The sequence below is a fragment of the Nannospalax galili genome, unplaced genomic scaffold (assembly GCF_000622305.1).
Source record: "Nannospalax galili isolate Female #2095 unplaced genomic scaffold, S.galili_v1.0 scaffold32, whole genome shotgun sequence".
Classification (NCBI taxonomy): domain Eukaryota; kingdom Metazoa; phylum Chordata; class Mammalia; order Rodentia; family Spalacidae; genus Nannospalax; species Nannospalax galili.
In genome coordinates this window covers 4,314,875-4,341,352 of record NW_008335297.1, presented here as the reverse complement: position 1 = coordinate 4,341,352, position 26,478 = coordinate 4,314,875, and the positions used below count along the sequence as shown (strand labels likewise).

Here is a 26,478-nt window from a genome sequence, read left to right as displayed (position 1 = left end):
ATAAATAGAGTACACAGTCTACATCCACACAGTTCAGAACTGGGAAAAAAAAAAACAACCATCCCTCAAAAGGTAACTGGATGAACAAGTCAGAGTATGTCCATGCAGTGTAATATTATGCAGCCAAAAAAAAAGGGGAAAAGTCTAAGGGTTGCTATCCTAGTCCACCAACCCAGGAAGGGCTCACTTGGGACCTGGATCAGTAACTTAACTCTGAGCATTGCCTTACAGAATAATTACAAAAGCAAACAGCAGCAGAATGGAACCTGTTGGGGGCAGGTATGCCATACTGTCCTTACTGGAATGTTGGGGTGACCCTTGATGACAGACTGTCCCCCCTCCTGGTACCCACAGGCCTACACACTTACTGATTGCCAGCTGATTTCATTTCCCAATCAAAGGTCAAGTTCCTATTCCTGCTGCTACCAAGAGCTCAGCCAGACTAGGAGAGGGCATAGCGAGCTGCCCCAGCACAGCCCAGAAGAGGAGCGGGCAGGTGATAAGCGTCAAGCCTGAGACACTCACTGTGACAGAGGTGGTTGCCAGACAGTAACTGCTTCTTTCTATCCCCATGGGTCCCTGAGGGCAGGCTGCATTTCCTGGTGTTGAGGAACCCTGAACAAAAGGTTCCAGACAGTTATATGAGGGAGGGACTCCCGTGAACAGTATGGCCATAAGAGGCCTCAGAAAAACATTGAGGTGGTTGATTATGCACAAGAGCTTAAGTTGCTGTGAGGAACCTCCAACCCCATTAGGTCTGTAAGAGGCTGTTGGCACCACTTTGGTCTGCCTACACATGGGTTTGATCTGAAGCCCACCCTCCCTCCCTGGTCATGGGGAAGGACTTCCATGCCCAGCACAGCCCAACTCTGTAGTCCTAAAAGCTTGTTTTGGGGGAGAGTCTTTTGGTTTTGAGACAGGATCTCATGTAGCCTAGGCTGGCCTCAAATTCACTCTATAGCCCAGGCTTGCCTTGAAATCCTGATCCTCCTGACTCAGATTCCAAAGTGCAGGAATTAGAGTTGTTGGTCACCACACCCCACTTGGTAGATTTGTTAATTACAACCCTTTCCATTTGCAAAAGCTACCACCTAGAGTAACCACACAAGAGCTTTCAAAAGAATATTAGGGGCTAGAGAGCTGGCTCAGCAATTAAGAACACTGGCTGCTCTTGTACAGGACTAGCGGTTCAGTTCCTAGCACCCACTAGTGGCTAATAACTGTAACTCCAGTTCCAGGGGACACCCACTTCTGACTTCTGTGGGCATTGCTCGACATGGGTGCACTTACATACATGCAGGCAATATACTCATACATGAAAAATAAATTAAAAAAAAAAAGAATATTAGGGACTGGTGAGATGGCTCAGCAGTTAGGAGCACTGGCTGCTCTTGCAGAGGACTGGGATTCAGTTCATAGCAAGGTGCCTAACGACCATAACTCCAGTTCTAGAGGATCCGACACCCTCTTCTGACCTCCATGGCCATCACACAACATGGGTGCACTTACATGCAGGCAAAATACTCATATACATAAAATAAAAATTTTAAAGAGGCTTTTAGAACAGCATGGGCTGGAGTGTAGCCCAGTTGGTAGAGCACTTGTCTAGCTTGCCCAAGGCTCTGGGTTCCATTGCTAACACTGAATAAGCCTGGCATGGTGGGATACACCTGCAATCCCAGCATATGGGCAGGGAATTATCCTCTGCTACATAGTAAATCTGAGGACTGCCTGGGTGACATGAGATCCTATCTTAAAAATTAGCAATGCTAGCCAAATGTGGTGCTGCAAGCCTTTAGTCCCAGCATTTGGGAGGCAGAGGCTGGCAGATCTCTGTGAATTCAAGGCCAAACTGATCTACGTAGTGAGTTCCAGGCCAGCTGGGTTTACAGGGAGACCCTTTCTCAAAAAGACCCAAACAAAACAATAGGAATGCCATCAAGCAGTCCTTTTATTGACAAATGGAAAGTGCTTATTCATTTCTTTCTGAACTGTCAATACACTGAGTATTCCTTCTAGAGCCCTAAGCTTGTTAAAGATAGGAGATAATCATCAACAAATGAATGCAGGCCCAACTGCACAAGGGAATGCTATATGGCCATGATAAAGGAGGGGAGCAATGTTCAAACTACAGCATACATGAGCCTTGTGTTATGAAGAAAACCCACACCAAAAAAAAAAAAAAAAAAAAAAACTCATGAGCCATGTGACCATTCACGTGAAATGTAGAGAATGTGCAAATCTATAGCAACAGGAAGCAGATTGGCGATAGGAGCGGGGAAGGATATGAAGCAATGACTCAAGGATTCAGTTTCTTTCTGAGGTGATAAAAACCCCAACATAGATTACACTGCACAGGGCTGTGACTATACTCAAGATAATTCATCGCATCACTAAGACGAAGGCCTAGCATTCCAGCTCGGGGGGGACTGGGGGAGAGGGGAATGCAGGAGGACAATCAGGAGTTCAGAGCCAGACTGAGCTACATGAAACCCAGTCTCAAAAATCAAAGACAAAAAACATTGCACACTTTAAGTGGGTGAAATGTTTCTATGTAAAGCTGGTGCTAAAAAACCCCCAAGTATTCTTACCTTGTGAGGAGCTTCTGGTGAGGGCTGAATGTTTTCCATGTTTGCAAGGCTGCACCTCCCAGCAGCCTCTCCTCCCTGCCTCCCCTTTCTCCTTTCCTCCCTTCATCCCTTCCCTCCCTTCCTTTCCTCCCTCCTGTCCCAATGACAAATTGAAGTTTCATTCCACCAAAGTTCACTCTGGGGAACCAGTGAGTTTATTAGGCTTACTCACAGAGATAGGTGAGGAGTCGGGGCAGAGGCATGGATGACGTTAAAGCAACCACACTGGAAGGTCTGTACCCAGCACGGACGATGACACCCCAGTGACTGTGCAGGTGGAGCGCCCTCCCACAATCCTCCCCAGCCTACATGCTCTAGCCCCTCCCCAGCCACATGCAATTAGGACAGAATTGCATACACCAGGCTAGGAGGAGTGGCTAGATGCTCAGGTGAGGGTCCCATGACCCTACCACCCCTCCTTCCGTGAGGGGATGTCAACAGTCAACAAGCTCAAGGGTGCTGATCCTTGTAAGCAGGCCCAGCTGAGTTCCTGAAGATAGCATCTGTCTGGCTCAGAGGACAGTCCTGTCCAACATCTCCTTCCCAGTGCCTCTGGCCTCAGCTCCCTGAGTACTAGGATTCTAGATATGAGTCACTGTGGTACAGAATTCTGTTTCTTAGCTACTCAGAGACCCTCCAGCCACTTGCTACAGCCTCAGCTGTCATGGACTAGAATCTTCCACACAGAAGTACTCCAGTTGCAGGACATCTGAAGTGACCACAGCTCATCTCCAGGCACTAGCTTGATCCTGCTTCCCAGGGGATGAGCCTGTTGCCAGGACCAAGAAGGGCCCCGCAGCAGCACACTCCAGAGCCCCTAGTTATCGCTTCATTTAAAAATCCATTTTGATTTAGATTGTATTCACACTTCACCTGCGGTACCAATTGTGACAGGAAATGCTAGGAGCTGGCATATTTAGTATAGGGATCTAAACTTGGGCATAGAACTACAGAGCAGTTATCCCCTCCTAGATATAGCAAAACATTTCTATTACTGCTAAAGCACACCCATCTCCTTGAAGCCATTACTCCCCACTCCCCTCCTCCCAGTCCTGGCTGTTTCCTCTACCCCTCTGGATTTGCCTGTTGTGTGAGCCTGTCTTCCTTCCTTCCTCCTTCCCTCCCTTCCCCTTCCCTCCTTCCCCTTTTCCTCCCCTCCCCTCCTTTCCCTTTCCTTTCCTTCAACAGAGTCTCCTGTAGCCCAGACACCTCAGATTTGCTATGTATCAGAGGATGACCTTGAACTTTTGATTGTCCAGTTCCTGTGGTGCTAGGGATTTGGACCCAGGGCTTTGTGCATGTTGGGCAAGCACTCTACACTCCAGCCTGTTGTATGCATTTCAGTGGAATCACAGGTATGTGGCTTCTGGCCTCTGGCCTCTCCCTGCAGCTCTGCTTTTGAGGTTTGTCCACACCACAGGGTACACTTAGTTCCATTTTATGGGACTTGCCATATGTTTAGCCTCAAGCTTGGGCAGCCAGGGACATCCAGTCTGAAACATGGAAGTGTCAGCTTATCCCTGTGCTCCACTCGGTGGCTCTCGAAGGGGGTGACTTTGTTTCCTGGGGGCACTGAGCAATGTCTGGAGACATTTGTAACAGCTGGTAACATCAGTGGGTGGAGGCTAAGGAGGCTGCGAAACCCCTTACAGTGCACAGGCACCCCAGCAACATGGACAGATCCAGGCAGGGTGCCAGTTGTGTTGAGGGGGAGAGCCCCTGATTGGCCTGCTCTTGTGTGAATCATTTCTCTGTTTCTCAAGCTCACCTGCCTTTAGGAACCCCCCAGGGGGTTCCTTTGAATATATGTTCCTGCCAGGTCTGGTGGCACAGGTCTGTCATCCCAGCTGCTGAGAAGGCTGATAAAGGAGGATCACAAGTTCAAGTCCTGCCTTCAATAGAGTCCAAGACCAGCTTGAGCTACTTAGTGAGACTGGGTCTCGAAATAAAGTTAGGGAGATGACTCAGTGGGTAAAGTGCTTGCCTTGCTGACAGGGAGACTTGGAGCCTACATAAAATGGCAGGTGTGTGTGCTTTGTAATCTCATCACTGGGAGAGCAGGCATGGGCTGATTCCTGAAATCCCTGCCTGGTCAGCCTAACTTGGAGCCGCCAAGACCCAGGTCCCATCGAGAGAGTCTCAAAAACAAGATGTGGGCTAGAGAAATGGTTCAGTGGTTAAGAGCACTGGCTGCTCTTGAAGAGGATCCGTGCCCACATGGTGGTGAACAACCATCCCTAATTCCAGTTCCAGGGGATGACACCCTTTTTTGGTCTCTTCAGGCATTGCACGAATGGGTGCACTTACATACATGCAGGCAAAACACTCATAAAGTACAAAACAAGGTGAGCCAGGTCTGGTGACACATGCTTTTGATCCCAGAGGGAGAGACAGATCTCTGTGAGATCAAGGTGAGCCTGATCTACATAGTGAGTTCCAGGCCAACAGGAGACCCTGTCTCAAAAAGACAAAAACAAAAACAAGGTGAATGGTTCTAGGGAACACAAGGTTGTCCTCTGGCCTCCACACACCCCCACACCCATGTGCACACACATGTATACACAAAGTTAAAAGAGGGCTGTAGGATACAGCTCAGCAGTAGAGTGTGTTTACCTGGCATGTGTGTTTTAATTCCCAGCACTGCAGACTACTACTAATGAATCAAAAGCAAGTCCCTGGCTCCCTCCCTGGCCTCTAAATGCACATGTCTGGACTGGGCCTGTCCAGGAGTCTGTATGCTCAATAACCCTGACTGAATTTGGACCTGACAGTACCTCTGCTGTGAGCAACAGCCCTGCAATTCCCCACACCTACCTCTGGCCTCTGGCTTTATTTGTAAATGACACTGAGAGCTGCATTTCTATCTGGAAGAGAGATTAGTGGGATTGAGGCTGTTTCAGCAAGCATTTGTGAGTGAAACAAAATGACACTTTTTAAAATGTTTTATTACATTATTTGGTGCGCTTATGTGGGGGTGGGGGGGTGATATCATGGCAAACTTGTGAAGATCAGAGGACAATTTCAGGAGTCAGTTTTCTCCTTCCACGTTCAGTTCCAAGGGGTTGGACTCATGTCGTCAGGTTCAGCAGCAAGTGCTGAGCCATCTCACTGGCCCTTGATGAGATTGTTTCAATGGCCCAAGAGTAAAGGGCCTTCTCTCCCGTTTACTGCTCGGGGCCCAGAATGTGGCACACACCTGTCAGCACTTGTAGCATGATCCAAGTCCTGCGAATACCATCATAACCCAGATAGAAGTTCACCACCAGGGCCTGGGGAATAGCTTGGTGGCAGAGCGCTTGTCTAGCATGTGTGAGGCCCTGGGTTCCATCCCCCACTTCCAAAGAAACAAAATCAGATACCAAACCCAGGCCACCCACCTGGGCCCACTGGACCTGCAGGCCAACCAAAGCCATCTTAGGATTTCTGTGCACCTCTTCCTCCATGAAAATGTATTAAAAGGTATTTTGCCAGGGACGGTGGCACACATCTTTACTCCTAGGAGGCAGAGGCAGGTGGCTCTCTGTGAGATCAAGCCAGCCTGGTCTACATAGTGAGTACCAGGCCAACTGGGGCTACAGAAAGACCCTGTCTCAAAAAAGACTGGCAAAAAAAAAAAAAAAAAAAAGTCTATTTTAAGACTGTTCCAGGCTGTGGTTCAGCTGGTAGAGCACTTGCCTACCATGTGTGAAGCCTTGGGTTCCATCCTCAGCACCACATAAACTGAGCATGGCATGGCGGTGCATGCCTGTAATCCCAGCACTAGGGAGGTGAGGCATGAAGACTACATAAACACATAGTAAGTTTGTGGCCAGCCTGGGCTACATGATGCCCTCTCAAAAGAGAGAAGCAAATAGCCAAGGCAGCGTCTGGACTCTAGGTATACAGTGGGATCTGCCCAAGCTGGATTCTTGATCATTTTCATACATTTTTCCCGATTACAAAAAGAACACAATGGAAGCACGTCTACAGTCCCAGGCCATGCCACTGTGGAGTGAGGGTCCCCTCAGTCTGTGTGCAACTGGCCCATCAGCCAGGGCCCAGCAATGTCTTTCCTACTTTGCAAGGCCATGGGTAGAGAACCTAGACTCCATGTTAGGAAGGTGAAAGGAGGGAAAGCAAGGAACACGCACACCTTTGGTACATGTGTCAGTGACGTGTTCCATCAACGTCCGCCCTCGGGGCTTGACCTGATGGCTTCTGGCATTGGCAGCTCTGTCCCTACACACACACTCACACATAAGCGTATATACACAGTCACCTAAACACCAATATACATATATACGCACACTCACATATACATCCTCATACTTATACAGTCACACACACAAATATACATGCATACAAATATTAACCACACAAACATATACTCACACACAGACACTCATGTTCATGACCCATCTTAGGTCCAGGCCTATACATGGCTTAAGCATGGCTGTCAGGCACAGGGCAGGCTGCACATAAAACAAGACATGAAGTCAGAACAGCAACACAGGAGAAGCCAAGTCAATCAAAGAAAGGCTCTTCACGACATAGGAAATGCTGTTATTATGTTCCAGTGGCCACAGGCAGCCAAACCGATGTGGGCCATGTCACTATCAGATACCCTTACCCATGCACACACAATCCAAGCTCCTGGAGCTCAGAGGTGTACTGTCCAACAGTTTAGAAGCAGTTTATAACAAAAAAAAAAACCCTTCTACATATACACACACAGGAAAACATAGATAGAGATACCCCAGCCAGACACACACACATTTGTGACCCCTCAGGTGGTGGCCTAGAGAAGCCACTTGGCACAGGGTGAGCATCCTTCCTACAAGTTGCAGCTTAGGACAGCACTTGCAGTCTTGCCACGTACCCTCTTTTACATTGTAGAGTTCCTTGCTACAAGGCAGGAGTGCATGCCTCTCGTCCCAGTCTGGGGGATTTTTGTTAAGGTAGGAAGATCTCAAGTTCCAGGCCAGTCTGAACCGTGTAGCATGACCTTGTTTAAGACCCAAACCAAGAGTGGAGAGGTAATACTTGACGTGGGTTCAGTCCTTAGTGGTCAGGGAGGAAGGATGAGCGTGAGGGACTGAACAAGGAAGGAAATGGCACTGGGAGAGATGCCATCTACCCACACAGCTTCAAAGCACCAAGACAGCCCTAACAGCAGAAAATGTCAGAACAGCAGGTCATTTTGGAGCCTGAAGTGCCCCCCCCAGCCCACCCTCAGCACCACTTCCTACACTGCCCCACAACCGTGATCATTCCTAATGTCGGGTCTTTATTTGGTCTTTCCTCTACCCTCGGGCTCACCAGGCCTGTCTCTAAAACAAAAGGCAAATTTTAATTGCTGACATTTGCCAGATGTGGTGGTGCCAGCCTTTCATCCTGCATTTAGAAGGCAGAAGCAAGAGCTTCTCCCAGTTCAGGCCAGGCAGGGTACAGAACTATCCCAAAACTTCCCGTTTCCTGCTTAGCCCTGGCTGATCTACTTCTAATTCCTTCATTTGCTTGGACAGCAAATTACCATCATGAAGTGCAGGCAGTTTAAACCCGCAAGCCAGCTGGCCCAGAAAAAAAAAAAAAAACACGTTTTTTTGTTTGTTTGCATTTTTGAGACCAGGTTTAGAGTCTCATTACGTAGACCAGGCTGGCTGCCTGCAACTCATAGATCCACCTGTCTCTGCCTCCCAAGTGCTGTTATTAAAGAAACGTACCACTACATCCAGCCACAATCACTATTTTCTCTTAAGACAAATCTCTAGCCCAGGCTGACCTTAAACTCAGTATATAACTAAAGATAACCTTGAATTCCTGATCCTCCACTCCAGAGTGCTAGGATTACAAGCATGGACCACCACACTCCCATGGATTGGAAGCCATGCCAGGCAAGCTCTCTACCAGAGCTGCAGTCCCAGCCCCACATGCAATAGCTTTTGGCTAACCAGACACAGGACCCTTCTCATGTGCCCAGATAGTCTCACATTGTATAAGATGCACAGCTACTTCTCTGAAGATAATGACGTTCTTCCTTGAGCCCCGGGAGTTGAGGATAAAGCCCTGCCCTCATCTGATAGTGTTTACAAGACTATCCAAGGTCTCCAAGAAACAGTGGCAGGAGAGTCTCAAATTGCAAAAGTACATGTTCCTCTGACATTGAACTCCATGTAATATGTATTTTACAATCCTTAAACGTGGCCCTCTTTTGGAAGACTTTGCATGTATAATTAATACCAGCTTAAGATACACCACAATGCCAGCCAAACTTTCAACTATACAGAGCCCTGAATTTGACCAAATGAAAAAACAAAAAAACCCTAGCACAACCAACATTACAAGAACATAAATGAGTGCTTCAATGACAATGGAAGCCACGGGCTGACACGATTTCCCCACTTTCCAGAGGAAGCTGTGTCACCACACAGAGGAGAAAAGGGGGTGGCACACCCATTCCTGGCTTGGATGCCCCTCTTCCAGCGCCCCATGGCCACCCCAATCAATGAACAAAGCAGGTTTTGTTGGGAGAATGAATGAGGACAGCTTTCTTCTAGGCATCTTTTTAGAACTTGAAAGCCGTGGCTTGCTGCCATCGATGACGCCTGTGGGGTCTGGTCAGCCAAACCTTGGACTGCCATTCGTTAGCAACGGTCATCTTGCTGTGGCAGAATCTTCAGCAGACCTGAGATGTGGGTCGTGAAGGATTTTCTCCCATAATAGAATAACTAAAAGCTCTTTGGGCAAGCCTAGAAAAAAAGACACGAGCAAGACCTTTCTTTGCAGCAGATGAACTGATAAGTTCACTGGGTGAACTGAAGACTTTTATTTGTTTGAAAGTAGATGACACCAAAGTAGCATGTGGTATCCATAATCCACTGCATAGATGACTAGTACTTTTCAAACTGCAAAAATAGCTCCATCAAAGGTTATGACTATATTTCAACCATATACAGACTTCTGTTCAAGGTCTGGGTTTGATCACAGACTATTTGCCCCAGTTCCCTATGGGGATTTAGAATGGAGACACGACCTCCCAAAAAGCTGGCCGGGTTCTGTGTCAATTTTAAACTGGACACAGTGTTCAACCTATAAACTATAGCTTGTCTGCCTGCCTGTGTCCTCCAATCAGGTCTCCTGATGTAGAGTCCATACTGGTGCATGAGAAGTAAGATCAGACTTCCATGAGGCAGTTCCATCACCCAAGCTCTCAGCACCATGGCATGCACCCGAATGGATCTCCTTAGCCCTCTGTTCACGCACTGGAGTCCCACATAAAGAAGCTTTTTCAAAACATCACACATGTACATACATCACCTATTTCTTTTTCTATTAAAAAGAAAACAAAAACTAGAGCCATGCCTCGTGGTACATATCCAGGGTCCCAGTTATGCAGGAGGCCAAGACAGAAGGAGCACTTGAACCCAGAGATCCAGGCCAGCCAAGGAAACAAAACCAGACCATATCTCAAAAAATAAAATAAAGCAAAATAAAAACATACTAGGAAATGGAAAAATGATGGATGTGCTGTGATTTACGAAAATGGTTCTAGAAGCATCTCCCTGCAAGTAATATTCAAAAGGATCTCAGAAACTGAAGCAATTACCCAGTGGAGAAAAAAATCCCTCCAGAGTGGTGCTGAGACATGGGAGGGCAGGGCGGGCAGGACTAAACCAGCCCTACTTTTCTGTCATCGTGTACTTTGTACAGCACAGATGTGTCTGGTGGATGTTAGCAGCCCTTCTGTGCACTTTAAAACCTTGAAGAAATTAAAGTGAGTCTGGGTGCTGAAGAGGTCTGCAATTACAGAATCATAACGTCTTTACGGCGAGCTCTCTGTCATCAGGGGTAGGGACAGATGGAAAAGATCACAGGTGCTAAAGGCTGGTTTGGCCATGTTCAGCCAGAACAGTCTGAAAAATAAGGCAAAAGGTGGCTTCTCAGTTTGAAAACACCACCAGAAAGGCCCACTGAAGAAGAGGAGCCAGCCAGTGGCAAATCACCGGAGGATATGCAAATAGGGCAACAATCACAGTTACTTGGGATGACTTGGGTAGGCAGGAACCCCAAGGTCCATGTCTGTATGTGCAGAGCACGACTCCAAGCAGCAATTTCTGGGATTCGGAGGTTTGTTACTTTTGCGCCGGTTCACCCCCTCCAAGAAGACACTAAGATGGAGCCATTGGACAGATGAGATCAAGAAGCCTCTTCCAGGCAGGCTGGGCATCTCCTGGATGGAGATGGACACACATCTCCCCTACAACTGGCCAAGTCCTACAAGCGCTTGTAGGTGCCCAGGAGGGCTTTGCAGTTGGGGCAGTAGTGGTCCACGTCCTGCAGGGCATCCACACAGAATGGGATGAAGCAGCAGCCGGCAATGCACCTGGGAGGAGAGAGACACAGGGGAACCTGTCAGCAACTGTAGGAGGCTGGATGCTGTCCTGGACAACAGGTCCAGACATGCTTGCTTATAATTCTAGCACTCGGGAGGTGGAGGCAGGAGGATCAGGAGTAATCCCAGCATGAGAGATAGAGGCAGGAGGACATCCTTGGCTACAAGTAAATTCAAGTCCAGCCTGGGCTACTTGAGATATATTTTAAAAAAAAATTTTTTAATCTTAGATCCCGTTTGACAACATTTATGTAAGTAAGCCATATGGTCCACATGTTTGGGGGCCCTTGGCCTGTGTTCTGCCTACTCAGTCTCGCCTTACAACATGAAAACAGCCTAAACAAATGGGTTGGCAGGGTGCCAATGAAACTTAAGCCTTGGGTGGGCTGGATTTGGCCTGGGGGCAAAGTTGTACACCTCTTTTCAGAGAGAAGCTGCTTCTAATGGCCACCAAGTCAAGTTTTCCCAGATGATACCACTAAAGGCAGTCACAGTGTGCACAGAGTAGAGCTTCCTACAGCCTTAGAACCAGCTTGGGAACATGTTAGTTACAAAAACAGATGCTAGGCTCACTTCAAGTCTGTGAGGTTGAGGTTAACTTCAACAGCGCCCACCTCCAAGATTACAGGTGTCGGGGAGGGCAGAAGTACAGAACTGTCTACCATGAGGACATCTAATCCCACCCTGCCACATTCAAGGAAGGCAGCAAACCAGAGGCTGGCCCACATGTTTGCACTACCTCCAATTTCAAATCTAAAAGAGTTTTAGTACAAACACCCAAAGACAACAAAGACAACATTTTTGTTGTTTTTGAGATAGGGTCTCACTATATAGCCCTGGCTGGCCTGGGAACTTGCAATGCAGACCAGGCTGGCCTAGAACTCAAGAGATCTGCTTGCCAGGAATGCTGGGAACAAAGGTCTGGGCCACCTCACCCAGGTGTTTGTGTGCTTTTAGAGACAGCATCTTACTATGTAGCTAAGGCTGGCCTTGAACTTGTCATTCTCCTGCCTTGGCCCTCCAAGTGCTAGGTGGACATGTTCGACATTTTTATGTGCTAATGATGAAACCACGCCTTATACAAGCTAGGTCACCATTCCAGCACTCTGCCATACCCCCAGCCCTCGTTTCACTTTTATTTGGAAATAAGGTCTCATTTAACCCAGGCTAGCCTCAAACTCCATGTGTAGCTGAGGCTGGCTTTGATTTTGGGTCTTTTTGATACAGGGTCTCCTGGTAGCCTCAACTGACCTGGAGCTCACTATGTAGACCAGGCTGGACTTGAACTCAGAGATCTACCTGCCTCTGCCTCCCAAGGGCTGAGATTAAAGGTGTACACCACCACACCTGGCTGAAGCTGGCTTTTTTACTTTTTATTCTGAGACAGTGTCTCACTCAGTTGCCCAGGCTGGTTTGGATTTGTTCTATAGCCCAGGCAGGCCCTGAATGTGTGATCCTTCTGCATAGGGTAGCAGGCCTGGTTAGCAGGGAATGAATACAAGAGACCACAGTGGAACAGATGCAAGGGGGTAGAGGGATCAATTTCTTTTCCTCAGATTTCTCCCATAGAATAAAAACTCACATCTCAACCGGGTGTGGTGGCACTCGCTTTTAATCCCAGCACTCGGGAGGCAGAGGCAGAGGCCAGCTGGGGTTACAGGGAGACCCTGTCTCAAAAAGACCAAACACAGTCCAGTGATTTCCAGCAGAGTTCTTATCTAGGGGACTCTGTGAACATCCAGAAAGGAGACCAGGGGCTGCTCCACATTTGGTTTTGGGTTTTTTTGGTCTTTTTGAGACAGGGTCTCTCTGTAGCCCCAGCTGTCCTGGAACTCACTATGTAGACCAGACTGGCCCTGAATTCAGAGATCCGCCTGCCTCTGCCTCCCAAGTGCTGGGCTTAAAGGCATGTGCCACCACGCCCAGCTGTTTTTTAATTTTAATTTTATTTCATTCATCCACTGTGTGTGTGTAGAGGATACATGTGTCATGGTGCACAGGTGACGGTCAGAGGACAACTTTTAGGGATTAGTTCTCTCCTTCCACCATGTGGATCCCAAGGATAGAGTGTGAGTCGTCAGGCTTGGTGACAAACACCCTTATTACCAGCCCTTTCTTGGTTTTTCAGATAAGAGTCTCACTCTGTAGCCCAGGCCGCACTCAACCTGTGATATTCCTGCCCTTACCTCCTGCATACTGGGATTACAGGAGCATGCCACCATGCCCAGCTTTCAATATCTTCTAACAGGCTAGGGATATAATTCAGAGGTAGAGTACTTACTTAACATGATGAAGTCCTGAGGTCAAGCCCCAGCACCATAAAAGAAAAGAAAAATGGCGGGAGGAGAGAACCAATTCCTGAAAGTTGTCCTCTGACCTCTTTCCATGTGTACACACACACACACACACACACACACACACACACACACTCTCACTCTTCATTACATTTATATATTCATTATATTTACACACAATATTTATTTCTTTATTCGGCCATGTTCAGCCAGAACAGTCCATGAGTGCAAACAAACAAACAAATAACTGTAATTCTGAAAATTGGGGAGAGGCAGGCATGACGGCATAGACTTGTAATCCCAGGGTTGAGATAGCAGAGACAGGCTCTCTGACTCACTGCCCCGTCAGTCTAGCCTACTTGGCAAGCTTACAACAAGCAGTTAAGAGCACTGACTGCTCTTGCAGCAAACCCAGGTTCAGTTCCCAACATACACATGGTAGCTAACAGTCAGTAACTCGAGTTCCAGGGGATCTGATACCATCTTCTGGCCTCGGTGGCACTGCACACATAAAAACAACGAAATATCTTTAAAAACAAACAAGACAATGGCGAGGCAAGCCTCCGGCCTCCACACTAAAACACCCACGAACACACACCCATATGTATTACTACAGAGCACAGGAGAGCCCCTAACAGACACAAGTCTGCAGCCCTGAATACCACTGACCCACAGTGGGAACCCTCTGGGAACCGAGGGAGTACTTACCCCAGCAGGCACAGGCTCCCACAGGACAGCCAAGTCAGGGCGCCGGCATTGTAGGACAGCTGTGTCACGATCATCTTGCTGCAGGAAGGACAGCACATCTGGACGGGGCGATCGTAAAAGGTGACAGGCTGCTGCACATACACAGTTTGCACGGCAACTGATCCGGATGATAGACAAGGTCAGTGTCAACGCCGCAATGAGTACTAGAGTGCCCATGCACACAACAGTGTCACCCCCACCAGGCAAAAGTAGTGTTCATCCCAAGAATGAAGGGATAAGTAAGTTCAAGGAAAAAATAAGTAAAATGTATTAAAAAGTAAAAATGAATAAAGTTGATTTTTTTCATATTTTTACGATTTTGAGTCTTGCCATGTAGCCTCAAATTTGTGATCCTCCTGCCTTAGCCTCCTCAGTTCTAGAATTACAAGCATGTACCACCATAGCAAGCAGCAGATTTTATGTTGTGCTGTATCTGTGTGTATGTATAGTTTGGTGGGGGAAGGGTGTAAGACAGGGTCTCACTATGTAGCCTATATATAGACCAGGCTGACCCTGAACTTAGGGCAGTCCTCTTGCCTCTGCATCCTCAGTATTATGTATATTGTCATACACACATGGAAGGAGCGGGGAGGTGGTGCACACCTTTAATTCAGGCACACAGGAGGCAGAGGCAGGTGGATCTCTGTGGGTTCAAGGCCAGTCTGATCTATACAGTGTGTTCCAAAAAGGCCAAAAAAAGAAGAGACAATTGACAGAAAGGGAAGATGAGGAAATGGTGGCAGATTTCCACGGAGGAATGAAGAAAAACTGTGTGCCCTAGTGGCAGGTCCTGGCTCTCTCCTAGATCAAGTATCCTGTGGGGCCCTTACAAAAAGCAGTTTCTTGGGTCTAGGCCCAGAGGTCTGACTCATGACGTCAGCAGCAAATCCCCAAACTGTTTCTTCAGCTCTGCCAACTGGCTCTAAGGTGGGTCACAGAAGATAACCAGAGAGCAGGAGGTGATGTGTTTAGACCCAGTTGCCCCAAGGACCCAGCATGGTGCTTCCCTCAGCCCCAGGTGTACACTCGCTACCACCCCCCAGCTTCCAGATGGGCTGACACTGAATGATAATGGTGTGGAGTTTATCAACTAGGAAACCAAGCTGTGGGAGACTACAGTCAAAAGTGAGTTGATGGACACAATATGTACATGAAATACTAGGAACACGAGACAGTCACACCAATGTATGTGGACACTAACAGCAGTCAGGGGGTCTCCGGGGATGTAGACCCTGAGACCCTTTAGCTCACCCCTCCAGTGCTATGTACTTAGAATGCTATTTATATATAGAATTGTGTGTGTGTGTGTGTGTGTGTGTGTGTGTATGTGTGTGTGTAGGGGTAATTAACTACAAGAGTGAGACTGAAGCATACCATAGAAGTCATAGGTTAAGTACTACAGGCCCTGGGTTGGTCCCCAGGAACTCATAAACCCGACCTGGTGGTGCACAGCTATAATCCCTGCATTTGGGAGGTGAAAGGGGAAGGATAATCTGGGCTATAGGAGATGCTGTATCAAACAATAATAAGACTATTATTAGTACTATGTCAAGCTCGGCATGGTAGCATATGCCAGCAATCCCCACACTCAGGAGCATGATGCAGGAGGATGGCCATAATAAATTCAAGGCTAACCTTGAATCCATAGGATCTCCATCTCAAAATAACCACAAATAAACCAGTTACCAGAGCCAAGTGTGGAGGTATACACCTATAACCCCAGTATTCAAGAATTAGAGGGAGGAAGATTAAGCATTCAAAGCTGGGGCTGGAGAGATGGGTCAGTGGTTAAGAGCACTGGCTACTCTTGCAGAGGAACCAAGTTCAATTCCCAACACCCACATGGTGGCTAACAACTGCCTGTAACTCCAGTTTCATGGAATCCAATGCCCTCTTCTGACCTCAAGCACTGCACAACAGGGGTGAGCTTACAAATTTGCAGGCAATACACTCATACACAAGAAAATACAATTAATAAATACTTTATTAAAATAGAGTTCAAAGCTAACCTGATCTATACAGTGAGTTCCACGCCAAAGGGCTACAGCTAAGAGCTCACTCTTCAAGTTGCATTTGAACACAATAACCAATTTCCTTTTATTCAATGGTGGTTGTGTACCCGACATAGGGAAGTTTATTTTATCAGAACCACCCACTAACAGGGCAAGTACTGAATGAGACATCACAGACAGGAAACTGAGGCACAAGGAGGGTAGAGAACCCAGTGTGATGTCACACACCTAAAATTCCAGTACTTGGGAGATGGAGGTGGGAGTATCAGGATGGTCATCTTCCACCACACAGTGAGCTCAAGGCCAGTCTGAACTATTTGAGACTGAGACTCCATCTTTCACACAAACAAAAAACCAGGCTGTGGATATGGTTCAGTTGGCAAAGTGCTTGCTGTGTAAGCAAGAGGACATCAGTCTGAACCCACATAAAAGCTAGGCATGATAGTGTGTTCCTGTAATCCAATCCTGGGGAGGCATACATAGGGAGACTCCTGGGGCCGACCAGGTGTTCAGCTTAGCCTATTTGGCCATTTCAGGCCAGTGAGAGATTCTGTTTAGAATAGCAAGGTGGATGGCTCCTGAAAGTGACACCTGAGGTTGACCTTCACATGCACAGACAAACAAAAATGAACAAAGGGGGAAAGTGTATAAGCTCATGCTCAGGCAGTCTGAGTCTGAGGTTCTCTCTGTCAGTCCTCACTGGCTTAAGGTGTGGAAACAGTGTGTACACACACACACACACACACACACACACACACACACACAAGTGGAGAGCTTCCACCCTGTTTGTCACTCGGCGCTGTCCCTTGCCCGCTTCCACCCCATTCCTAAGTTCTCTGATGCAGCTTTGGAAAGTTTCCTATGTGTGTTTTGTTGGTTGTTTTGTTAACAAGTTTTTGTTACATGTATGTGTCTGTGTGAATCCATCAGCACGTGGAAATGAAAGGACAGCTTTTGGGAGTCTTCTTCTACCATGTGAGTCTCAGAGAGCAAACTCAGATTTGCTGGCAAGAGACTTTACCTGCTAAGTCATCTTGCTGGCCCCAATGTGTTTTATGATGGGAAAATCACAGGCCTAAGCAATGGGAGATCCAAAGCATCCTATGAGAAATCAGGGTGGAATGGAGTCATATGGCTCTGTACTTCACTCTGACACTTAGATGTATATATACATGCCTCCCAGAGTCCAGAAACAGGACTCAGTTTCAAGGGCTACCTGGGGGACATACGTACTTGCGTTGGCGTTGGGGACAGGCACAGGCTGGGTGTAATACGAAGGCGGATTCATGCCTTTCCCATCTGGGCCCGTGATAAGCCCTGTGGCTGGCCCAGGCACAGGGGCTGGGGGTGTTGGGTAGTAATTGTTGACACCCACTGTCTCTTCATAAGTTGGGGGTGCAGTGGGCATTGCAGAAGGTCCTGCGGCCCCCTGGTAAGGTCCTGCGGCCGTCTGGTAAGGTCCTGCGGCCGTCTGGTAAGGTCCTGGAACCGACATTTTTCCTAAAGCAAAAAGAGAAGACACCCCATAAGAAACTTGCCTGATCTAGAGCACACTTAAGATCCCAGCATTCAAGAAGGGGGTGTGGAGGGGTCAGAACCTCAAGGTCATCCTTGGCTATATAATGAGAGTTCAAGGGTGGCCTGGGCTACATAAGACCCTATCTCAAAAGTACCATGATCAAAAAATAAAATAAAATAAAATAAAGAAAGACATTCACTCCCCCAATCCTTCACAAGAGTTTCCCAAAGTACAGATAGAAAGTAAGTGAGCCGGGCAAGGTGGCACACCTTTAATCCCAGCACTCAGGAGGCAGAGTCTCTGAGTTGAAGTCCAGCCTGGTCTACATAGTGAGTTCCAGGCCAGCTGGGGCTACAGGGAAACCCTGTCTCAAAAAGATCAGGGAGGAAAAAAAAAAAAAAAAGAAAAAAAGTAAGGACTGTGCCTGACTGAAATGAGTGAACCCTAGAACACTCCAAGGGAGGAATGGGTCATATTTGAGGAGTCTTCTCCTAAGACCTCCAGCCAATGTCTGACAGTCACATGCTCCAAACCCAGCATTTCTTTTTTAAACCAATGTGGTTTCCACTAATTGTTTCAAGTGACGGAAATGACAAGGAACATTTAAATGTCAACCACAAACTATGGCCGAATGTAAGCAAAAGTTGGCACCCCACCCTCAACCCCCCCGCTCGGGGCTGGAGAGATGGCTCAGCAGTTAAGAACACTAGTTGTTTTTGTAGAAGATCCGGGTTCGAATCCCAGTACCCACATGGCAGCTAACAACTGTCCATAACTCAAGTCCCAGGGGATCCTACAGCTTCTTCTGACCTCCGTGGGCATTGCATGACAGGAGCGTACTTAACTACATGCAGGCAATGCATGTATACACTTAAATAAAAATAACAAGTACAATGAACCTGAATCCTAGGAGCAGGAGAAAAATCTAGGAGGCAGGAGGAAGGATTTTAGTGGGCTGGTCTTGTTCTCCATGGTCACATGGGGCTAATTACAAAGGTTTTTCCAGTTTATAAAAATTCAATTTTTGCCGGACATGGTGGTACATGCCTTTAATCCCAGCACTCATGAAGCAGAGGCTGGTGGATCTTTGCTATCTACAAAATGAATTCCAGGCCAGCTGGGAGCTGGGGCTAACAAGGAGACCATGTCTCAAAAAAAAAAAAAAAAAGACCAAAAATTCAGTTTATACAACTGAAAGTTGTGCCCCTATTTTGATCTTTTTTCTTTTTAGTGAACTGTGCAGGGCAAGCACTGGGGAGGTAGAGGCAAGTTCAAGGCCAACCTGGATCACATTAACAAGGCTCTCAAAAAGAGTTTGGCTCTTTTTTTTTTTTTTTGACATTTTGAGACAAGGTCTCCTTGTAGCCCCTGAACTCACTATGTAAACCAGGCTGGCCTCAAACTCAAAAGGATCTGCCTGCCTCTGCCTCCCAAGTGTTAGGATTAAAGGCCTGTGCCGCTACGCCCAGCTAAGAGTTTGCCTCTTTGTGGCTCAGTAAGTAGCGCTCTTGCCTAGTATGCATGGGGCCCAGGGTTTGTGGCCCAGAACTACAGAAACCAGGTGTGATGGCATACCACATCTCTATTCTTGCAGTCAGACTGGGATAAAGTCCAAAAATAACCCCCATCCTGCAACTTCTCATTTAGAAAGCTGAGTCCAAGGGCAGCCAGGCACACAGTGCCTTCGGTGAAGGCAAAGGGAAGGCTTCCTGCCCCTGGCAGAGCTGCTACTGCCTAGAATTACATCCAGTGACCCTCCCTGCTGCTAGTGCTCCAGTCCCCCCGCAGCTGCACACACAGGGCAGGCCTCTGTGTGACTGTTTGCCCAACCAGGCAGGATTGCCCTGCTGCTTCAGAAGAACCATTCAAGCCTGTCTCAGGAGACATGGGCAGCCAGGGCAGTGTGCCACAGTCCTGGGGCTGGACAGGCCTGCCACCTCTGCCTACAGTTGGCTCCAGTTCCAGAATGTGTGGGAAACAGAAAAGGGCCCGACTGTGGAGAAAGGGGAGAGTCCTTGGAAGAAGTTCTGCCTTGAAACTGGATCCAAGCAGAGGAGGTTTCTGGAAGGTTAGAAGAGCATTTCCAGGAAGTGAGCTTAGCAGAATAATGCTGAGAAATGTCGTGATAGCAGGCTGGTGAGTAGAGGTGCTTGCTGTCAAGACAAACAACCCAAGTTCCATCCCAATGGAAGGAGAACCAACTCTTCAAAGTTCTACTCCCTCACCTCCCACACACAAAATATTTTCAATTTAGCATCCAATCTCTGAGAGCAATGTAAAATACAGCTTAGATTTTAAAAATAGTAAACAAAATTAATGAAAAACATCTCATCAATAATTTAACACTGGTTATGTGATCAGATGATCCTAGTTACATATATGGAATTAAGTAAATTGCACTGTTAATTTCAGCTCCCTTTCAGTGTGGTCATGAAAGAACTGAAAATTATCTACACAGTTCCCTTTCCAGCATGCTACTGAGCAATGGGAGCCATGGACTCGTCACCCTTACAGATGTAACAGGACGTTTATAAGGGAAGCCAATCAGAGGTTCCTGTGTGTAGGTGGTAGGGAGGCTCAAGTCCTCCAAGAGGGCAGAAAAGCGGGTTTCACAAGATCACAGGCACCTGCTGTAAAAGCTGCTTCACAGTTAAAAATGATATGGACCCTGAAAGCAGTCTAGAGCACACTGGGTTTCCTCTGACAGGAAAAGAAATGCAGAAAGGTGCAAGACCACAGGAGGTACCAGTCCAGCTCATCCACCAAAGTCAGCTGGTGCCCTGGCAGAAAGCCCCAAAGCACCCCTGCCCCCAACACATCTGTGCCTGCCACAGATCCTGCTTGCGGAAACTTCCAGCAAGGGGAACAACCCTGCCGAGTAGTAAGGACACCCAAGGGACAGAGGGACAGACGTCAAGGCCACCCTGCCCCTTCCTGTTTCAGGAAAAGATAGACCCAGACCTGCCTCTGCAATTTATTCTAAAAATTAAATCATGCAAAAAAAATTTAGAAGATCAGAAAACTGTGGGGCAAACAGATCTTCAATAGCCCGGGGTGGGGGGTGGGGGGGAACAGAAGGAAAGTCCAGGTATCTAGTTGTGAAAATGTGCTGGGGCCACCAGCTGAGCTGAGCCCAAGTTGGTTTCAAACTCCTGATCTCTCCTCCTCAGTTCCCAGACTGCTGAGTATACTACTGAGCATGTACTATGTTTGTACATGTCTGACCTACTGCATTTTAAAAGACCTGACCAATAGCTGGGCATGGTCACACACACCTTTGATCCCAGCAGAGGCAGGTAGATCTCTGTGAGTTCAAGGCCAGCCTGGTCAACATAATGAGTTCTAGGATATCTGGGGCTCTAGGGAGACCTTGTCTCAAAAATAAAAGAACTAGCCAGGCGTGGTGGCGCACGCCTTTAATCCTGGCACCCGGGAGGTAGAGGCAGGTAGATCTCTGTGAGTTCAAGGCCAGCCTGGTCTACATAGTGAGTTCCAGGACAGCTGGGGCTACAGAGAGACTCTGTCTCAAAAAGACCAAAAAAATAAAAAATAAAAAAAATAAAAGAATTAACCAACAGGTTTAAGGCGTGGGTGCTTTTTCCCCATGACCTTTATGGCAAGGAAAGGGATCAATTTCTTGTTCTGGAAAGTCCCCTCCATCCCCCACTGAGTGTTATCTTCTCATGGTCAGACCGAATCTTTTTTCAAAATGCAGATGAGCATGGCCTCCTCAGAAATCTGCTTTTAGATCAAACAGCCACATAAACTATGTTTATAATTCTGAAATAGAACGGTAAGGACTAGTGAGGTGGCTTATTGGATAAAAGTGCTTGCCACCAAGCATGACGATCTGAGTTCAATTCTTAGGACCCATGTACTAGAAATGGAAAACTGACTCTCACAAGGTGTCCCCTGATCACTACAGAGTAAGCCATGGTGCATGGGTACCCTGTTCCTCAGAGAATAAGTGATAAATTAAGTTCAGCCTTGTCACATCTTTTTTTAAAAAAGAAAATATTAGGTCTTTTATTTCTTGTACATTAAGCCATGAACTCAGAGGGAATGGGCAGCTCAGGCTCCTTTCCATTAGTTCTCACAAAGTGTGCTTCTTTGGGTGGGGTGGGCTGGTGTCACATCTTTTTGTGGTACTGGACAGTAGGGTGGGTCACCAAACTAGTCAAGTCAGGTAATCCTCACAGAGTTGGGTTGCCACAGTTACTGTGAGCTTTGGGGGGAAATAAAGTAGTATATATTATGCTTCCCTTCCTTGTTTAACTTTGTCATTAGGATCTTGTAAGTGGCATTCAATTGTCTATCCTAAAGAACTTGTTGAAGGAGATTCCAGCCTAACCTTCTGCCCATGCCTAGCACTCAGAATGCCTTTGTCATTAGCTAGTTCCAAACTTGGACAGATGCACCACAAATCTATTTTTTATTAGTAGAAAATGGGGCACAGAGGCTGGCTTCACAGGTGTGTGGAGGGGGGATGGAGAGGGAGGGAGGGAGGGGGAGAGGGAGGGAGAAGGAGAGAGAGGGAGAGAGAGGGAGAGAGAAGGAGAGAGAGGGAGAGAGAAAGAGAAAGAAAGAGAGAGAGAGAGAAAGAGAGAGCAAGCTAGACAAGTCAGGGTCCTGCAGAAGGGCCCCAAGAGACATGCCTAGTGCAGTGCAATGCCCCTAGCTGCAGCCATCCTAAAATTCTCACTGCTTTTGAACCCAGGCTCTGTATTCCCATGCTGCAGCAGGGCCCAAGAGTTAGGGAGCCAACTGCCACAGTGTCTGTAGATAAGGAAGCAGAGGCACTTCCGATGGTGAACTGGGGTCTGGGCCCACTGTGAGAGTGGACCCCACATTCCTATCCCCAATCTGTCACTTAAAATCTCAGCATCCCTTGTATACAAGCCTCAGTGATTCAGTGATTTGCTTAGGACCAGATGTCTTAAAACACACACAGACACACACAGACACACAGACACACAGACACACTGTGGAGAGAGACATACAGAGGGGTCATATCTGGCCTACAGTGTGTCTACGAACCGCTAGTCCCCCACCCCTCCATTGTAGGACTTCTCAATCTTGTTTTCATTACAGCTGCTCCATCCTAGGGAGAATAATGAAATTATATTTAACTCAATTAATTTAAATATAATTTAATTTCTGCCTAACAAGAGAAATTAAAACTCAGAAATAAGATTTTGCTGGGGAGAGTTGCATGAGGGCCACACACCACTGTAATATCTTAATATTTGTTTTTACACCCCACCATGGTCATTCCACTGGCACCCTCTTGAGAAGGCATGGTGTGCCCCTTACCCATTGACTATTCCTGCAATCTAGCCCCACTTTGCTTGCTGCCATAAATGCAATGGTCCCATACACTCAAACCTTCCCTGACAGAATCTAGGGATTTTATCTGGCCATTTGCTTCCCACCAAGTCTGGGCTTTTCCAAGATGGTCCACAGCCCACCTGTGGTGGCAGGGGCTGCTCACCCTGCTGATCCTGGAGACAAACACAGCCAGGCTGGCTGAAGTCCACCTCCGCCCAGATGCTCCTTGGTTTCACTGCCAGGAGCCCTTCCTTCAGAAGTATGTCCTGGGTTTCTGCCACTGACTGGAGGGTGGGGGGTGTTCACCCAGGAAGGAGGGTCCAGAGACTGCTTGTAGAGTGTTCAAACCCTGACTAGGCACTTGTTGTTTTGAGTGTGCTCATGTGTATGCACATGCAGCTGTGTACGTACATATGAAGGCCAGAAGGTTGGTGCTGAGTGTCTTCCTTGGTTGCTCTACAACTTATTTTTTGAGACAGGGTCTCTCAGTGAATCAACACTGGTCAATCAACTAGATTGGCTAGTGAGGGAGCCCCAGGTATTCCTGTTTCCACCACCATAAAATAAAAAACCAAAGTGAGCCATACCTAACAGGTTCTGTAATTCACCCTTTTAGAAGCCACTTAGACAGGAATTGTGATTATCCCATTTAACACAATGGGCTCAGAGAGGTTAAGCTGCTTGTCCAAAGTCATACAAGTAAAAAGATGAAAGGCTGGGGCTTGAACAAATATCTCTCAGACTCCAGAGCTCTTTAGGCCTCGCCAAAATTCCTCTCAGCCTGAGAGAACCAGACACCATCAGCAGCAGCCCCACTCTGCACAAGTCACCACTAAACTCAACAGAAAAGAAACCTCAGCTAGCCCAAGCCTAACTCCCAAAGCGCCACCACCCTCTGCCTTCCTAACACACAGGTATCTATTTTTTTAAAAATATTTTATTATTTTTATGTGTATGTGTATATTGCCTGCATGGAGTTAAGTGTACCTGTGTCATGCAATGCCCACAGAGGACAGAAGAGGCTGTCGGATCCCTGGAACTGGAGTTACAGTTAACTGCCATGTGGGTGCTGGGATTCGAACCCTAGTCTTTTGCAAGAACAACTGAGCCATCTCTCCAGCCCCAAGGTCTATGCATTTTAATACAGCTAAGATTCATGCAACCATCACCTATTGAGCCATCTCTCCAGCCCCACAGGTATGTAATTTTAGTAAAGGATTTTCCTATGCATATGGTAAATCAGAATTTTACATACCCAGACATGATTTTTAAAATCCTTGCCTCATATAGATTCCAACTAATTTCATTGCTGGGCACTTGCCTTTAATCCCAGCACTCCAGAGGGAGAGGCAGTCAGACCTCTGAGTTCAAGGCCAGCCTGGTCTACACAGCAAGTTCAACGTTCAGGCCAGCTGGAACTACAGGGAGACCCTGTCTCAAAAAACAATAATAATAATAATTAATAAGAAGAAGAAGAAAAGAAAATGATCTGCCTTTTCCCTAACAGGGTCCAGCTCAGCGGAGGGGGAAAGGGCATGGGGGGGGGTGCTATGACACAAGAGTCTACCAGGATGGTACCTTTCCATTTGCTTCAAACCTGGTATGAAAAGGCAAAGGCCAACTGGATGTTGGTGGCACACGCCTTTAATCCCAGCACATGGGAGGTCTCTGTGAGTTTAAGGCCAGCCTGGTCTACATCCAGGCCAGCTAGGGCTAAAGGGGGACCCTGTCTCAAAATGATGACAAAAAAAAAAAAAAAAAAGAAAAAAAAAAAAGGCAAAGGCCACACTATTGGGCCTGGCAGCCCCTCAGTGTTCTGGACTAAGATTAACGAGCTGCCAGGATGGAGAGACATCCGGTGTTTAGCCAAATTTGCTTCTGAAAAATTGAGCCTGAATTGCTTGGGAATTCTCTGAGTTCAGGGGAAGCAGTTACTTGAAGCATAGCCCACAAGCCTTAGATCACCTTCTGGGGTTGTATGAGCAGCAGGCACTCCTTCCTTGGCAGAACCAGCCTGGCTTGTCACCACTGAGTTCTGCCTGGGTCCCAAATTTAAAGCTAAGGCTGAGGTTGCCAGAGGCCAAGAGGCTGCCAGGACACCAGCTGGCTCAGGCTCCAGCCACGGCTGTAATAAGCCTCAAAGGCATTCTACTAGAATGCTAGAATGTTTTGAGTCCAGACACAAAAGGCTTCAGACCCTGTGGTCTGACTGATGCCAAGAACCCAGAACCAGGGAGTTCATAGACATAAATTGGGGGGTGACAATGGGGGGAAGTGGGGCTCTTCTGTAGATGAGGAAATGTTCTTGAACCAGACAGAAGGGATGGTTGCACAAGACTGTGAAGGTATTACTAAGCATCACTACTGGTTTTAAATAACGGTGAATTCTACTAGGCATGTTAGTACATACCTATAACTCTAGCACTTGAGAGGTTAAAGGCAGGAGGATCATGAGTTAAAAGCCAGACTGAGCTACATAGTGAGACTTGCCTCAAAAATGCTAACTAGGGGTGCTGGAGAGATGGCTCAGCAGCTAAGAGCACTGGGCACTCTTGTAGCAGACAAAGATTGAGTTCCCAGCACCCACATGGTAGCTAACAATGATCTGTAACTCCAGTTCCAGAAATCCGACGCCCTCCTCTGGCCTCTGTGGGCACTGTACCACAGGAGTGTACTTACATACATGCAATGCAGGCAAAACATACACATAAAATTTTTAAATTTAAATTAAAAAACCACTAACTATACTCAGGAGGCAGAGGCAGGCAGATCTTTGTAAGTTCAAGGCCAGTCTGTGAGTTCCAGGCCAGCTAGGGCTACAGGGAGACCCTGTCTCAAAAAGACCAAAAAAAAAAAAAAAAAAAAAACCACTAACTAGGGGCTGGTTCAGTCTGTAAAGTCCTTGCCATGCAAGCATGAGACATGAGTTCAGATCCCCAGCACCCACAGCAGAATCTAGGCACGGGGGCACATGTCTAACCCTAGAGCTGAGGAGGTAGAAACAGGTGGCTCCCCAGAACTTGCTAGCTAGCCAGTCTAGCCAGCCAGTTTGTTCAGGATTCAGTGAGACCATATCTAAAGAGATAAGATCAAGCAAGACATCTAGTGTTAACCTCCAGCCTACACACACATGCACACATGTGTACCCATACCTATGTGTGCTTACACACACAAATGCACACACTACACACAAGATCATGCCTCACCCTCTTCCCCAAAAGAAAAAACTGAGTTAGTTTTAAGTGACTTTCAAAGCAAGAGATCAATCAATAAGGTGCCCCTCCCTTGAAGTACCCACACCCACACTGGGTGGTAAGTTTCACCTGCTGTTACTCTTACAAAATTCCATACCCAAACTCTCAGGAATGTCTCTCTTCTGAGCACTGAGCACCCTTCTTTCTCCTAACCCTTGTACTTAAGTCTATATTAAAGTATTTTTAACCAGGCGTGGTGGAGCACGCCTTTAATCCCAGCACTTGGGAGGCAGAGGCAAGAGGATATCTGTGAGTTCAAGGCCAGCCTGGTCTACAGGGAGACCCTGTCTCAAAAAGCCCAAAAAAAAAATAATAATAATTAA

General features: G+C 47.2%; 1 protein-coding gene across 1 annotated transcript in view; it reads right to left on the bottom strand.

Moving 5' to 3' along the window:
- Positions 1-9,411: 9,411 nt before the first annotated feature.
- Positions 9,412-26,478, bottom strand: part of Litaf (lipopolysaccharide induced TNF factor) — a 33,826-nt gene continuing 16,759 nt past the window's right edge. Inside the window, exons 2-4 of the mRNA XM_029562007.1 lie at positions 17,288-17,554; positions 14,004-14,160; positions 9,412-10,992 (exon numbers count right to left, since the gene is read on the bottom strand). Of these exons, the coding sequence (XP_029417867.1) occupies positions 10,884-10,992; positions 14,004-14,160; positions 17,288-17,554 (533 nt within the window). The 3' untranslated portion in view covers positions 9,412-10,883. The remainder of the gene's footprint in view (positions 10,993-14,003; positions 14,161-17,287; positions 17,555-26,478) is intronic.